This window comes from Euprymna scolopes, chromosome 10, assembly GCF_053919585.1.
Source record: "Euprymna scolopes isolate OS-2025 chromosome 10, ASM5391958v1, whole genome shotgun sequence".
Taxonomy (NCBI): Eukaryota; Metazoa; Mollusca; class Cephalopoda; order Sepiida; family Sepiolidae; genus Euprymna; species Euprymna scolopes.
In genome coordinates, this window is record NC_136491.1 from 117744166 (window position 1) to 117760633 (window position 16468).

The 16468-nt window shown below is 34.8% G+C and overlaps 1 protein-coding gene across 1 annotated transcript in view; it reads left to right on the forward strand.

Annotated features, from left to right (window-relative positions):
- LOC145286235 (neuropeptides capa receptor-like) overlaps positions 1–16252 on the forward strand; it is a 277814-nt gene extending 261562 nt beyond the window's left edge. The window contains exons 3-4 of the mRNA XM_080135055.1: positions 2482–2613; positions 15255–16252. Coding sequence (XP_079991181.1) covers positions 2482–2613; positions 15255–15520 — 398 coding nt within the window. The 3' untranslated portion in view covers positions 15521–16252. The remainder of the gene's footprint in view (positions 1–2481; positions 2614–15254) is intronic.
- Positions 16253–16468: the final 216 nt, after the last annotated feature.

Genomic DNA, 16468 nt, shown 5'->3' on the forward strand with positions numbered 1-16468 from the left:
CCGTGGCTTAATGCCTATCACAATAAAAACATCGTTTCCGAAACGATCGTACAAATTATTGACTTTGTTGTTGTTCCTTCTTATGAAACAGATTTTTAATTTTTAATTCGAATTTGAATTTTAAATTATCAATCATATTACTATATATATATATATATATATATATATATATATATATATATATATATACTAGCAAAAGTACCCGTCGTTGACTGGGTTCAAAAACAGCCTACACAAAATGGACTCTGATTTATGAAAGTATGATAGGTTATGAAAAGGAAGGGTTGTAAAGAGAGAGCTTCGAATTTGGGGGTATTAAAACCAAAGCAAAATATGATGAAAGTAAAAATAAAATAGATAAACCCCATAATTTCACAGTGAAACACCTATTACAATATTCTGTGGATCTATATTAAAACACCTTGTTAAACTTTGTGACATATTTCCATTCTATGGAGGTCAGGTGCGAAGGAACGCCCCATAATTTAATTATACCATATTTCTTCAAACTGAAACATAATTATCAAAGTATACTTACGCAGATAGATATGAAAAGTCTTTATTAAAGTTTGTGCCTATTTCCATTGTATGGAGGCCAGGCGCGAACGCAGATCCCATTTTTATTATACTATCCCTATTTAAGTTAAAACATACTTATCATAGTATTCTTATGTACACCTATATTAAAAACTCTTGTAAACGTTTTTTTTTTAATTTTAATTTTTTATTTCCATAATTTGTGGACCAGATTGTGGACCCCACAATTTTAATGAACCTCCGTTCTGCCAGATCAAACATACCCATTCCTGTGTCTCGATACATCTTCTATCATTATGTGTAATCAGTTTTTTAAAATAATCAACCACATAGGAGTCTATTCCTGACCACACACACACACACATTCAGCTTTATATATATATATATATATATATATATATATATATATATATATATATATATATATGTATATATATATATCCAAGCTTGAGAGCTTGTTAGATAGTGCTCGATAACGAGAGCAAAATATTATTTATTATTTATTCGAAGGTAAACAGTTACATTCGGTCGCCTGAAGAAGTCTCATTGGCTGAAAAAGATATATAGTCTTGGAAGTTTTCTAACCTTTAAAGGTCCTGGATATGACCTTAAACTATATCCGATGGGGAGTCCCCAGCTTGCGGGCTTTGGGGAGTGTGGAGCCACCCCTTAATTGCTATTGCTCCCAGGTCCACTCTGACCCGGAGTGGTAGTACCAGTTAGTGTCTCAACTATTGTTTGAATAGAAACCGACTTGAAAAAAAAATATTCTATTAAGAATTTTTTCTTCAAAATAACTGGATTCGGCATTAAATGACCTGAGGGGTTGATATGCCGTAAAACAAAAACAACAAAAACTTAATCTTTAAAACTATATATATTAAAAAATATATATATATATATATATATATATATATATATATATATATATATATATATATATAGCTTAGATAAATACTTCTGCAGTTGTAACAAAAAAGCTACAATAATATCAGAGCGTCTCCATTTATGCTGAACATCTACAGAATGCCAACATTAACATATTACATATGAATAAGTCCCCTGTGGAATTTCCATAGATCCCGCTAGTTATTATTATTATTAGTAGTAGTAGTAGTAGTAGTAGTAGTAGTAGTATTTTAAAAAGGATTTGATTTGAGAATCTTAAATAGGAGGACACCTGGTGTGTTTACAGTATTGTGGTGAAAGAGAACTCTAACTAGGATTAGCATAGACCAACCAAACGTGCAGTGAGGAAAATGGCCATAGACCGCCCTCTCAAATTTTTGAGTGGCGTTGTGCCTAATTTTTTATTTTGTGGAATTTTTTGTTTTCGAAATTAAAAATATAAATCTTACAGTGGGAGGTGAGTTGATAAGAAAAGGACATAAAGTCTGTCTAGACAGTTCCCTATGTAAATGTGTTTGTAAGTTTCATATTCTTTTCATTCTCTTTTACTTCCTCCCAAACTTTTTCTTTTCTTCCTCTTCTTTTCACCCCCCCCCCGTTTATATTTTTCTTTTATTTCTGCCCTCCTTTACATTTTGGTTTTTCGATTTGCAAACATGTTAGACCGTTGTTTAAATTTAAATATTTACATAATCTGATTGTTTTCTATCTCCATTCAAGTTCTAAATCTTTCAAAAAGAAGGAACTCACGTCACCTGATGAGGTCATTCGTTATTTATAACTAACTGGCCGAAACATTTTCATGATTGTGTAGTGACTATGTAAACTGTTAATCTGAATTTAACTTGAAAATACTGTTTTTAAAATATAGCGCGGTAACATAGATGAACTTCCTGTCGCAGCCACATATCAAATTAACCTACAAAAGTAAAATAGATATTGTTTACTTCTATAATGTTATGCACATTGGTTCTGGAATTTTCTCATTTCAGAGTAACTGACGATTATTAATTGTACATTCTGTTTCTTTTCCAGTTGCTGTGGTTGTCTCTTTCTTCGTGTGTTGGGCACCATTCAACGCTCAAAGACTCATGACCGTTTACATCGGACGAGATCAGTGGACGAAACCTCTGATAGATTTCCAAATAAAATTGTTCTATATATCAGGTTATTATTATTATTATTATTATTATTATTATTATTATTATTATTATTATTATTATTATTAATGTGAGAGAGAAGGAGAATGAGAAGTGGAGCAATTATGCTCCATTGGCCTTGGAGATAAGGCGTATGCACGGGGTTAAAACACAAATAATACCGGTCGTAGTTGGTACACTAGGAGTAGTATCAAGTCGTCTGGAAGGACAATTGAAAAAACTACAAATCCCCGATGTTTTAGGCGACCTTCAGACCTCTGCAATTGTAGGTACCACCAACATCCTTAGGAAAATCCTTGATCTTTGAAGCTCCTGGTTTGAAGCCAGGATTAAGGGATATCCTCTGGAAATGAATCCCATCCTTTTCAAGAGAGACGTTGATAAACGAAATCAGAATTATTATTATTATTATTATTATTATTATTATTATTATTATTATTATTATTATTATTATTATTATTCACATTTTGTATCTGGCTGTTGATATTGCCGATTTTATACTGATAGGCGGATCATAACATAGACTATCAGCGTTTTGTTTTCTTAGTCTTCCAACGACTTTCCACAAGATTCCGGTTGTTCCCAACAAGGCAGTCTTTCGAGGTACTCCAACATTGCAATGGATTCCAATTTTCTCAATAGACTTGTCAAATCCTTTTATTACACTCCCTAAGGCTCCCATCACAAAAAAGACTGTGAAGAGTGACCCCACCCAAACATTATTATTATTATTATTATTATTATTATTATGCTTATTTCAATAACCACGGCAAATCACTATGAGTTCTCACAACAGCTGTTTACCATTGATTTCTGGTTGATAAAGGTCGTTAACATTTTCAGTAATTTTAGTAATATTAATGCCAGTGTCACAACATGTATTTAAGGCGATGCAGATTATGTGCTTTTTGTTTGTTTTTTTTGTTTTTTGGGTTTTTTTTTTCTTATCCATTACGGTAGTTTCGGTTTCCTTTGTTTCGCGTAATAGTCCCTCTGCATTTCTAATTGCATGTACTCCTTGTGCTGTTATTTCAGTTAATCTAATATTGGTCGACGATAGCTGATTACATGAGTTTATTTCCACATTCGAAGATTTAATATATGTACTTACTAGGAGTTCTCACACTGGAGTTTGGGTGACAAGTCCTAGCAGGTTTTCAGTACTCTCTACCTCTTTCGATAAGCTTTGCAAATGGCTTTGCATTATAGCAATAGTCGCTTACCATTAACTTCTCGCTGTCAACGACTATTGATCTTCACTGGAATTTGGGTGGCAACAAGCCCTCTCCCAGGGCGCAATAGTCTTCGTACTCACCCAAAGAAGGTCTGATTAGTGCTCTCTTCTCCTCGGTCTTTCCATCCTCTTTTATTATACAAAACTATTTTGTATGGTATCAGCCGAGACTGACGCCTGTTTTATTTTTTTTTTGGGGGGGGGTTACTCTTCACACTTATGCAATAGATGTCTGATTAGTGCTCTCCCTCTCTGCTCTTTCCATCCTCCTTAACTCTTCACATCTATTTTGTGTGGTATCTATCGAGGTTGATACCATTTTTGAAGGGCGGAGTTTATATTTTATATTTGAAGGAGCTTGTTGCAGTTTTATTTTTTTACACGGTGGAAGCCACTCAGGGATAAGGGTTATTGCAAGTACAGTACGTAAGTGTGGAGATTTAATGAAGTGTCTACTTAAGGGGGTAGTTCATCAGGAATTTGTTTACGTTAGACTTGAAGACATCCAAGTTGTTGTCAGGTGGGAAACAGGCAGATGGAACAGAGTTCCACAGACGTGCAGTTCTAAGAAAGAAGCTTTGTTCATGGAATCTACGTTTTGATTTAGGCACAGATAAAGAGTGGGGAAAACTTTTGACAGTGGATTCAGCTAGACGGGTGTTTTTCGTAAAAGATTGGCGAGGGGGGACAAGAGACTGGAGTTCAGGCGAGCACCTGCCATGGAAATAACGATAAAACAAAGATAGGCTCGCAACGTCTCTTCTGTGAGAGAGATGTTGCAGGGAAGAGAAAAGGGCATCCCCCACTAAGCCACGAAGTTTATTTTGTACTCTGTCAAGGCAGGATAGGCTGTTTTTAGCAGCTTCTGCCCAGATATGGCAGCAGTATTCCATCCTTGGACGTACTTGGCTTTTATATAGATAGAGAATTGCATCAGTAGCGAGATATCTTCTGGAGCGGTAGAAGGATCCCACCATCTTTCCAGCGACCTTGGCAACAGACTTGATGTACGTGTTCCATTTCAGATCAGAAGTAAAGGACAAACCCAGAAGCTTGTCAAAACATGGGGCTTATCCTAGACGAGAGCCATCCATTTCAATTGATTGGTTCCCTTGGTTTCGAGTGGGATTGCTTCCATCTTTTTGTTTTACTTTGGTTGCAGTGGTTATTGTTTTTCTTTATATGACTTGTTAGTGTTCGTGTTTGTATTATTATTGTTGTTGTTGTTGTTGTTGTTGTTGTTGTTGTTGTTGTTGTTGTTGTTGTGGTGGTGGTGGTGGTGGTGGTGGTGGTGGTGGTGGTGGTGGTGGTGGTGGTGGTGGTGGTGTTTCTTATTAATAGTAGTCTTGTTTTGTTTGCATAAAACAGATTATTGCTTGTGTAGACGACGGTTTGACTAGACTCAACCCTATCTGAAATGTTGATATTCACCATTGTTATGATAGTACGCAGATCACAGATAAATAAGAGGAAATAGTATGAGTGAAAACGACTACAACCTCGCGAAAATGGAATCCAAGATGGAAGCTCCTGAAAAAAGGCCGAAACAAAGGTAGTTGGATTCCCTACACCCAAAAATTAAAGACGACCGGACTTTATCCCGACCAAGCATCTGTCCGCGTATGGATGAAGGAATAATTCAGTGCTGACCTCAGTTGTGCATGATAAAGTTGTAAAAACGTACGCAGATATTACTATGTTGAAAGCAATAGATTATTTTAGGAACTTTCACTTCTATTGAGCAATGGTGTTGATTTTGCATCTCAGGGAAATGAAGGAGGTATTTATAAGTCAAATAAGTTGCATAAAATCTGTACGTTCTGTAACGGTGTCTGCGTAAAGAGTCTATAGAAAAGCAAAGGTTGAGCAATCTCCAACTGCACATCTGAATCCAGCATTACTTCAGTCTATCGTCAAGAAATTCAGCGGGACAGTAAACGAAAAGTAAACGTAAAGAAAGATTGAAGTTATTTCGAAGTTATCTTTCTTCGAAACAAGAAGATTATATATATATATATATATATATATATATATATATATATATATATATATATATATATATATATATATAGTAGCCACCGTAATATAAGAAACGGAAACTAAAAAGAAATAAAGATGTATATTACTTAAAATGGAATACATGGTTAGCAATGAAATTTTTATCGAATAAAGACTAGATTGTAATGCATACGTATTACACAGATATAATAATAGTTTTCCTTAAAATAGAGATTAAACAGAACAAAGGATATTAATTACTGCACAAAAGTTAAGTAACGATACTTGATTGTGAACAAAATATCATCAAAATTTTATATTTGGTAGACATCCTGTTATTTTTAATGATTTTCTGCATAGTCGGCCATATTGTCTAATTAATTTCTTGCTAAGCACAGTAGTACTTCTCTCCCATTCGTCTTTCAATAATTCCTATAGGTGATACTAGATTCTCTGGTTTCTTTTCTTGGCTCTTACTTTTATTCTCTTCAAAACATTTTCTATTAGATTCAGGTCGGAGCTCTGGCTTGGCTACTTCAGTAAGTTGATTTTTTTCTTTTTCAAATAAAGCTAAACTCTTCTGTGCCTTGTAACAAGGTCAATTTGTCATATTTTCTTATTAAAAGAGTCTTATTAAAGTGCAGTCTTAGCAAAAGAGTCTTAGAGAGAGAGGGGGATGTTGTGAGACTCAGTGAGATGTTCGTGTTATGACGATTCATATATATTAAAATGTTCATACTTAGAAGTGTTGATATGAGAAGCTCTTAGAGTGAGGAGATAGTGTTCAGACAGTCTTAGTGTAGATATGAGATGTAGAATTCACATTGTAGATATGAAATGTGTATGTCAAGACATTTTAAACCACATGAAATACAGGACATATAATAACAATATTCACTTTACCTTTTGGTAGAATCACAACACAAAGACGACGTTTTATAAAAACACATGATGGGTTTATTTCTTCTCACGACCGGCCGTGGTTTTCATCATCAAGAATTCAAAGCTTCACATATTAAGTTTCAAAGTTACCGTCTCGCTTCTAGACGTTCGAATTCCAAACTGCAGACTATCGTCAGTCGTTCTCAAACTCCCTCTCCGTCTCTCCCCCTGCTTCTGTCTGCTTAACTCTAAAGTTTTTCTATCTAGAACTTCCCATTTTTCCATGACGTCATACACATGTTAAAACATGTCTCTTCTTCCACGTGTTCTGGACATGCGTGTCCAAAACTTTTCCTTTTTTTACAAAAGGAATTTTAACCTATATTCTCAGTAACCTATATTTCCAATATGTTAAAAACATGTTTATTAAATTATCTTGTAGCTGCATTCTTTCAATTGAATTTTCATAACAAAATTGACAGTGCACATTCTTTTCTTGAAACTATTTTATCTCTATTCTAAACAAATCGTTTGTTTTACATTCCATTCTCTAATTCTCACACGTAATCTATTTCTAAACCTAAATTACGAGGTTCGAATTTCGCCTATGTTATTTCATTTTCATTTTAACTAAATCTCTTTATTTTTATACTTACATGAAAAGGGTACAGCCCTTATCATGTAACAAATTGTCCTGCATGAAAATAGCAGATTTATCAATATTATGATGCAATCTTGGTACCACATGATCCTGAGGAAGGCTTTTGTCTCAGCATTTATATTGCCATTCATGCGGATGAACGGAACAAAGCCTGCAGATAAAATAATACCCTCACTATCTCACTGCTGCCACCAAGTTGACACATTGAGAAGAGAGACTTTCACCTGTCTTACGGCGTAGTAAGTTTTCCGTCAATACCAAATATATTAAACCTAGACTCGCTACTAAAATGAACTGTGTGGGGTATATGGTTAGAAAAGAAGATAAAAAAAGAAAGAAACGTACCGGGCGTATCTGCATCGCTCTTTGGGAAAGAAGAAAGAAAGGATGGCCAGCGCATTTGTATACGCGAAGGGCATCTTGGTAGCAGGTGCTCGTCTGATCTCCATTCTCTGGTCCCCCCCTCGCCAATCTTTTTCAAACAACACCCGCCTAGCTGAAACCACCGTCAATAATTTCCCCCACTCTCTATCTGTGCCTAAATCAAAACGTAGATACCATGAACAAAGCTTCTTTCTTAGAACTGCACGCCTGTGGAACTCTGTTCCGCTTGCCTGTTTCCCTCCCGACTTCAACCTGGATGTCTTCAAGTCCAACACAAACAAATTCCTGATGAACCGCCCCTCCTAAGTAATGACACCTTACAAATTCTCCAATACTATTACTACACTATCCCTTTGATTACTGTACACACAGTAACCCTTATCCCTGAGTGGCCGTTGGGCCTTGATAAATGGTGAACTTCATGTAAAAAAAAAGGCAGAGCATGATGGGAGAAGCTATTATTTTTTTCCTGTCTTTTCCTTTTTTTTCTAGATAGGAGGATATAAAAGCAGGAAAAAATTCCCTGGGGTAGCAGAGAGAAAAGAGTCGTGAACATCTATTGAAAAGAATTTTGTATTGCTAACGTTCGGATTGTGCGGTATGACATTGGTGGCGAGAGGCCAGGTGTGGTCGATTGGAAAAGAAGAAGGCAGAAACGTGCTGTTGTCGAGAGAGTGACTCACTCCTTCCCGAACCCCAGAACCGAATCCTGATTATAACGCTAGAAACTGTATCCAATTGTGCGTCAGTTCAAGCAACATTTTATCTTGCATACTCCAGGTATATCATTTGGTCTCGTTTTAAAATGAGTGGCCTCGGAATTATATGCAATCCTGCATTTTTTCACCTGTGAGCAACCGTTTCCTTAAAGATCTTATTATTTGTTTCTTCATAAAATTTACGGGACATAGATGTAGCAGTTTAAAAACGTTTATCTTTTCTCGACATTCTACCAATTCTTCAATCGTTTATTTGTAATGTCTGTTTGGAGTCTGCCGGTTTGGGGTTTTGCATTGGACCTTTTTATCGGTTTTTTACCTGCTAATTACACGATGAACGACACTGTTAGACCAATGAATACTATCAGAAATTGCTGAGACTGACTTTTCCTAATATCGATATTTAGAGGGTTTCTCTTAAAACAGACCGTTTCGCATGTAGAATATAACGCGGATGCGCAGATATAAATGCATACAGCAGGAGAGGCACGGGTATAGCCATTTAGGTTAAAATTATCTGAATATAACCCTTCCACTATTTTTGACTTGGAATGGTCAGCAACTTGTGTGGCCACTATTTGAAACCCAGTTTTTTATAAAATGTTGAATTGGACACCTACGCACCTCACGTACACACTCGCATATGTGATCATACCTGCATGTAGACCCGCACACTACGTCATAAACTTCTACACGTACCCGTACACACACAGAATACGTGCCCACACGTTTATAGATGTACGTACACATACACCTGGGGACTGATAAACAAATGTAGGCCGATAAGTGAAAATTTCTGACCAAAATCTGATGTTTCCAATTGAAATCATATTTGCGTGTATGTGTGGGGGGGGTAGATATATAGAGAATGTAAAAGGATAACCAAAATTATTTATATATTCACCAGAGTTTCGTTTGGTTTTTATTTCAAGATGATTGATTTGAAGAAATAACATACGAGTACATTTTTTTTAAATATCAGCCGTATTTGAATATATAATTTTGTATTTTCTTTCTCATTTCCATTATGTTGGAATATATATATATATATATATATATATATATATATATATATATACTGGCAAGGAGACTCGACGTTACCCGGGATTGAATAAGAATCAACGAATGTTTCACACTCCCATATTTTTTGCCATCAAAATCTGTGAAATCGAGCATTTTTCAATCAAATCAGTTGATTGCCTGCCCTAGTTGGGGACTAATCGCGGTGCTCTGGGAGAAAGCGCATATGCTTCCCCGAAAGTATTTGGTCCACAATATATTGTAGTTAACATTGCACTGTAGAGAACTTACAGATGATTTTATAAAATTATTTCTATATATATAATGACTTGAATTAAAATTTAAATGCTGAAGTCATGTACTATGCTTCAGTTTTGCTCTAAACAGATACATTCATTTCAAACGCGCCCCTGTCACATCAAAGGGCATATATTTGATCTTATATGTCGAGCCTTTCGGTCTGTGTTGTAATAAAACTTCTCAAATACACTTTTGATGATAGGTTGTATAAAGTCTTAACTTTGGTCAAAATCTCTTGTTCCTTTCATCTGATTATTTCAATTATTGATTATCGATATTTATCGAAGACATTCCGATACAAAACCTATCTAAGAACACTGTCAGGCAGATGAAGTACCTTCGATTTCATAAAAATCAGCCCAAAATATTTTCGAGTCCATATGGAACTATCTCTCTCTCTCTCTCTCTCTCTCTCTCTCTCTCTCTCTCTCTCTCTCTCTCTCTCTCTCTCTCTCTCTCTCATACATACATACAACGTTCCTTATATATATATATATATATATATATATATATATATATACATATATATTTATATATATATACATATATATATTTATATATATATATATATATATATATATATATATATATAACCTGTACCTTTCAGTTGACGTCTTTTTGCCCTACATTTTTGGCGCCTTTTAACGTCGTCTTGCCTGGGTCATTTTGACATTTGCTTTTCTAATTTATATTTAATTCTATCACCATTCAATCTTTTTCCCCCTCTTCTTCTTCACTCATTTTTTCTCTCTTCTTCTGCATCCATTTTTCTTAATTACACCTTGTCTCGACAGCCGAGATAACGCATATCTTATTTTTCTTTTAATAATACTATTTGAATTCTTTCCCTTTTTTCTTGTACCTATTTGTGAATTATTCCACGGATTTCTGCCTTTTGGATTATTTTGGACCATCTTCCAATTACGCGATTCCCTCGGATTTTACTTGTACGAATAGAAATTTAACTAAGTTTCTTAGTTTTACATTTTTGGATTTTACTGTCATTGGATACTTTACCTTTCACCAGACTATCCATTCACGTGAAATCACCTTTTTCTTCACCATATTCCCTATGCTTCACTTTTTGTTATCAAGTAACATCTTTGACTTACTTGCAGTTTCATCAAATACCTTTGCATGCAAAATCCGATCCCGCATTTTGCTTATTCCTAGCCTCTGACGAGAAGGAAAGTATTTCTTCGAAACTCCGCGGATTAAGGACTATTCACTTATTTAGTGTCTCCTTTTCAAATTAAATATGTTTTTAACTCTTTTTCAAAGAGTTTTTAACATGTTTTATTAACTATTTGTTCGCATATATATATATATATATATATATATATATATATATATATATATATATATATATATATATATATATATTACTAGTGAACATTCCGTAGCCAAATATATATTTATTTTCCATTCATAATATTTTATTGTGTCTTACATGTGTTTCGTTGAATTGTGAGAAAACGCCAATCAACTCATCAGAGGCATATATGTGTGTGTGCGTATTTATATATACATAAATTTATATAATTTGAAAATCTTGGAAAACTACAGAATATGAAATATTTTATTAAATGAATATTTTTTCTTAGAGTTTTAGTGTAATATACCTTTTTCAAAAGAATAATTTTTATGTTAATTTTTGATTTTCTTAATTTTTCTAGTGGTATAACCCCTGATGGGTCAGCCCTTCATTGATAGAGAATATGATACGGTCGGTGTTGTTGGCGGATGTTTTCAGTCTGAAGTGGATGCGTGTATGTGTTGTTTGCCGATAATTTAAAATTGGAATTTTGTCACATCTTTGAAAACATTTCGTAAAGTTAATTTGACATTTCGTTAAGTTAATTTGACATTTCGTAAAGTTAATTTGACATTTCGTAAAGCTAATTAAACATTTCGTAAAGTTAATTTGATATTTCGTAAAGTTAATTTGACATTTCGTAAAGTTAATTTAACATTTCGTAAAGTTAATTTAACATTTCGTTAAAAAGCAAAATAATGATGAAATATTTTATCAATTAATTAAAATCAGTTTTCGTGTAAATTTCGGTGTAATATCTGGTCTGTGATCAAAATTTTGTTTAAAATTTGCGCCAGACCATACATACATACATATCGACTTTAGACTTACAATAACCGCCAACACCATCAGACGTATCTTTTTTTTCTTTCTTTAAATGAAAGGATAGCCTCTCAGGGTTAATGCCATCAGAAATATGAAATCATAAATTTTTTTTAAAAAAAACAGTCTTCTTTGATAAAGGTGTCTCACATCGAAATCTCACAAAAAAAAATGATTTTAAACATTTGATAAAATATTTCATAACTTTGGTTTTCTAATATTTTCAGATTAACTGTACAATTTTTTTCATAGATGCCTGTAAACTTCTATTTAAAAATCCCGCCAAATCACGCACTTCATGGACTTCAAACTTGCAACAGCCGTCGACAGCACTGAACGTATCCTTCTATTTCTTCACGAGGAACTGACACCCCTAGTTTTAATAGCATCACAAAAATAAACAATTTTTTTTAATTCAACAGTCTTCTTAATAAAGATGTATTGAATCGAAGTCTTATGAATCTTTTTTGTTTGTTTTTTTTATTATTTAATTAAATATTTAATATTACAGTAGAACCCCGAGATACTGTGACGCTAGGATACGTTTGTTTCAGGATACTATGTGGAATACGATATTGTTACAGTGTTATTTATAATATTATTTTTTTTATTACATTTTCACCCCAAACAAGGCAAATTGCCACTTTAGTGTAGAGGCTACTATCAGGGGCAACAACTACCGGGGTACTATGTAGGGATTTGGGCAGCAAGATGTCGGTTTACGTTACACTTAAACTTCTGCACGTCAGTACTATTGGGGAAGGAGGGACCTGGAATGGAATTCTAAAGTCTAGCGGTTCTGGGGAAGAAACTACTGGAGTAGAAAGATCTTTTACATCTAGAGATCTCTACAGTGTGGGGTGGGATTTAGCAGCCTGTCGGGTTTGTCGAGGGTGCCTACATCGTGGGGGCACAAGGGCTTGCAGATCGTCAGAGCATTCACTACTAAAATACTTGTAGAACAGGCAGAGGGATGCAACGTTTCGTCGATGGGACAGAGGCTGAAGCTTAGATGCCAGTTCAGGGCCTATCAGGTTTGCGACTCTTTTTTTAACCTTGTCAAGGAGCGAGAGACTAGTAGCAGATGCACCAGCCCAAATGTGACAGCAATACTCCATACATGGGCGAATGGTTGCCTTATAGAGGTACAGGATATTTTCGGGTGTTAGTAGTGGTCTAGCACGGTAGAGAGAGCCCACCTTTTTTCTTTTTTTTTTTTACACAGTGATCACCACTTATCAAGGACCGGAAGCCACTCAGGGATAAGGGTTATTGCAAGTACATTACGTTAGTGTGGCCCTTGCAATGCTTTCAATGTAATTGTTCCAACTCATGTTTCCTGTGAACGTTAGGCCAAGGAGTTTCATTATACACATGTGTATTATATACTGTACTGCATTTTGTTACTAATTGTTAATGCTATATTTTACTGTATTTGGTTTTCTTATATTTTCCAATCAACCTTATGAATGTATTAAAATATATGACCAAATCTATATACATATGTGTGTGTTTTCTATCCTTTTAATAATAACCCGATTGCTCCATAGTTTATCTTGTTTATATTGTTTAAAATAAGTTGTGCTATAAATGCTCCCATTAAGGCAAGGTATAACTGAAAATTTCATCTTCGCAATTATATTATTTATTTGTATTTCTAAAAATCGTTTTGCCTTAAGAAAGTAATTAAACAGGGCAATCCTCTATTAAACAATTCTTAATGCGGCCCGTCAGAGCGAATAAATTAATTTCGTACCCAATAAACGGCATCCTATAATGTCTAACGTAGTGTGTTTCTCATTTTCTTTCTTAAAGTCTTCTCAAAGTCTCCTTGGTGTGTTTTATTATTTGTTCTGTATGTAAAACCGTGCAGGATACCATTTATTGGACATCAAATTAATTTATTCGGTCCGACGAGCCTGCTTAAAAATTGTATAATAGAAATCAAATCTGTTAAATTGATTTCGTAAGCTAATAGGATCATAAGAAATACGACTTCATGAAATCTTATTATTTTGTACCTTGAATTTTCAGTTTATCTATCTATTATATAAAAGATAAATGTCTGTGTGTATGTTCGTATGTTTGTATGTCTCACTAAAAGTCAGAAAATACTAACCTAAGTCACATAAAGTTTATATTTACTTCATCACTATTCTTTCGGAGGAATAATACGAAACATACAGAAAAAGTCACTATTTCATCGAGGTAGAAATGCCGCATAATCTGTTAACAGGGAGCTTAAGTATAATCGTATCTTTATCGCTAGTGTACACACACACACACACACACACACACACACATATATATATATATATATATATATATATATATATATATATATATATATATATATATACACAGGCTTGGGATATTCAAAAGTAAAAACTAATGAACTGAACGAGGTTGTTAGATAGTGCTCGATGAAAGAGCGAAATATTTTTTTTATTATTTATCCGAATGTAAACAGTTATATTTGGTCGCTACAAACAGCTATTTGTTTCAGTCAATGAGACTTTGTCAGATAACCCTGAACCATTTGACGCTATAGAAAAAATGCGTCGAATGGTTCAGGGTCGTCTGACGAAGTCTCATTAACTGAAACAGATGGTTGTTTGTAGCGACCAAATGTAAAGTTTAGCTTCGAATAAATAATATATATATATATATATATATATATATATATATATATATATATATATATATATATATATATATATATATAGGAGGAAGCTTCGCAGTATTCTGTTTCACAGACGAGCAGTTCCGAGGAAGAAAACTTTGCTCGTGGATTTTTTCGTATACTTTTAGGAACCAATAGAGAGTCAAAAGATTGCTGACTGTGGTTCTAGCTAGGCGGGTGAATACCTTACAGAGAGAGGCATAAAGTTAAGCTCTGTCGTGCACCTCCTGTGAAAATAACGATAGAACAGAGATAGGCTCGCAACATCTCTTCCGTGAGAAAGGAGAAACAGATATCGTCCACCAGATTCCGTTTTGTGCTTTGTCCAAGCATGAAAAGTTTCTCTGGGCAGCGGCCCTCAAAATGTACCAACAGTACTCCATCTTAAGGCGTATTTTGGTCTTATACAAGAAGAGTGTTGCATGGCGAGTGGTATATGGTCTAATAGTTCGTGATCAGATTTGTTTTCGGTCTCTTGTCATGCTAGGAAGGCAAAACGCTTGATGATACAACTGTATAAAAGTTTAGAACCGTTTTAGTCCACGTGTGTATTGATAATTACGCCTCGATTATCAAATAATAATTTAAAGTTTTGCTCATTACTGATCCCGTTATTCTTTGTCGTTGCAGGAATTCTGTTCTTCTTCAACTCAACCGTGAATCCGCTTTTATACAACCTGATCTCACATCGCTATCGAAAAGCCTTTAAGCGAACCCTTTGCGGCTGCTGCATCCGATGCGGCCGAGGCAAGAATGATGGCAACGATAAGAGCGCGCATCAGTCAAGTCGGACATACGTGTCTCAATACGCCAGCCGGAGTGGTTACACGATGCGGGTTATTAACTCTGCGAAAAGACCCGTTCGCACGATTACAATTGCCGACTCGAAGCTTTAATTCTTGCACCACATACACGTGGAAAGTGTAGAACCTTTGTTATTATTTGGATTATTCGAACTACTTTATTTTCAGAATGTTTTGGCAGATGAAACTTCCGAACATCTTTAGGCGTACTTTATCTAACTCGAGAATCTTTCTGTCAAACTCCAGAATTTGTATGGAATTTCGAACGTAACCCTTTATTTAATCCACGTGGGATAGTATGGTCTGGTTACGGTGTAGAAGTCTTAATTAACTTGAAATTATATTATTAATGTTGCCCACGCAGATTGAACCTTCATCCTCTGAAGCGTGTTACTTGGGACTGAATTTTTCTTATTCCTTTTTCCGTTACACTAAGGGTCTTTGTGGAATTACTTCCCACTTCTGGTCGATCGTGGCTGACGATACGATAGCATGGTACTCCCGAGGATTGAATAAAAGTTTTCGTTCGAAATTTAGTTCAGATTCTGTAGCTCGACAGAAAGATTTCCGAGTTCAACAAGATACACCTGAAAAAGGTCGTAGGTTACATCAGTCGAATCGTTGTGGCAATAACAGTCAAAATGAGAATAGTAGTCAGAATAATCTAAATAATACAAATTGGCAGTCCACGTCTAAGAAATTCAGCAACGTGTAGTACCTGTTCTCAAGAAATATTGTTTTTCATGTTTCCAATCTAGAGTTTCCAATCTAGACCCTTTTCACGAAAAAGAAATATAGTTTGGTACACGCCGCCATATAACCAAATGTTAAAAACTAAACCCGTCAAAAGTTCCTAAATCTCATCCAAAATCATTTCCCTGCAACAAACTCTTTGCATAAAATCATTCACAAAATCTTTCATAAACCAACCTTAAACTGTCCTATAGCTGCTGTGAAAACTAAGAGATGATAATTAATGTACATAATAATAAATATTACATGGGGGCAATAAGGAATATAATAATCATAAAATTAATAAAA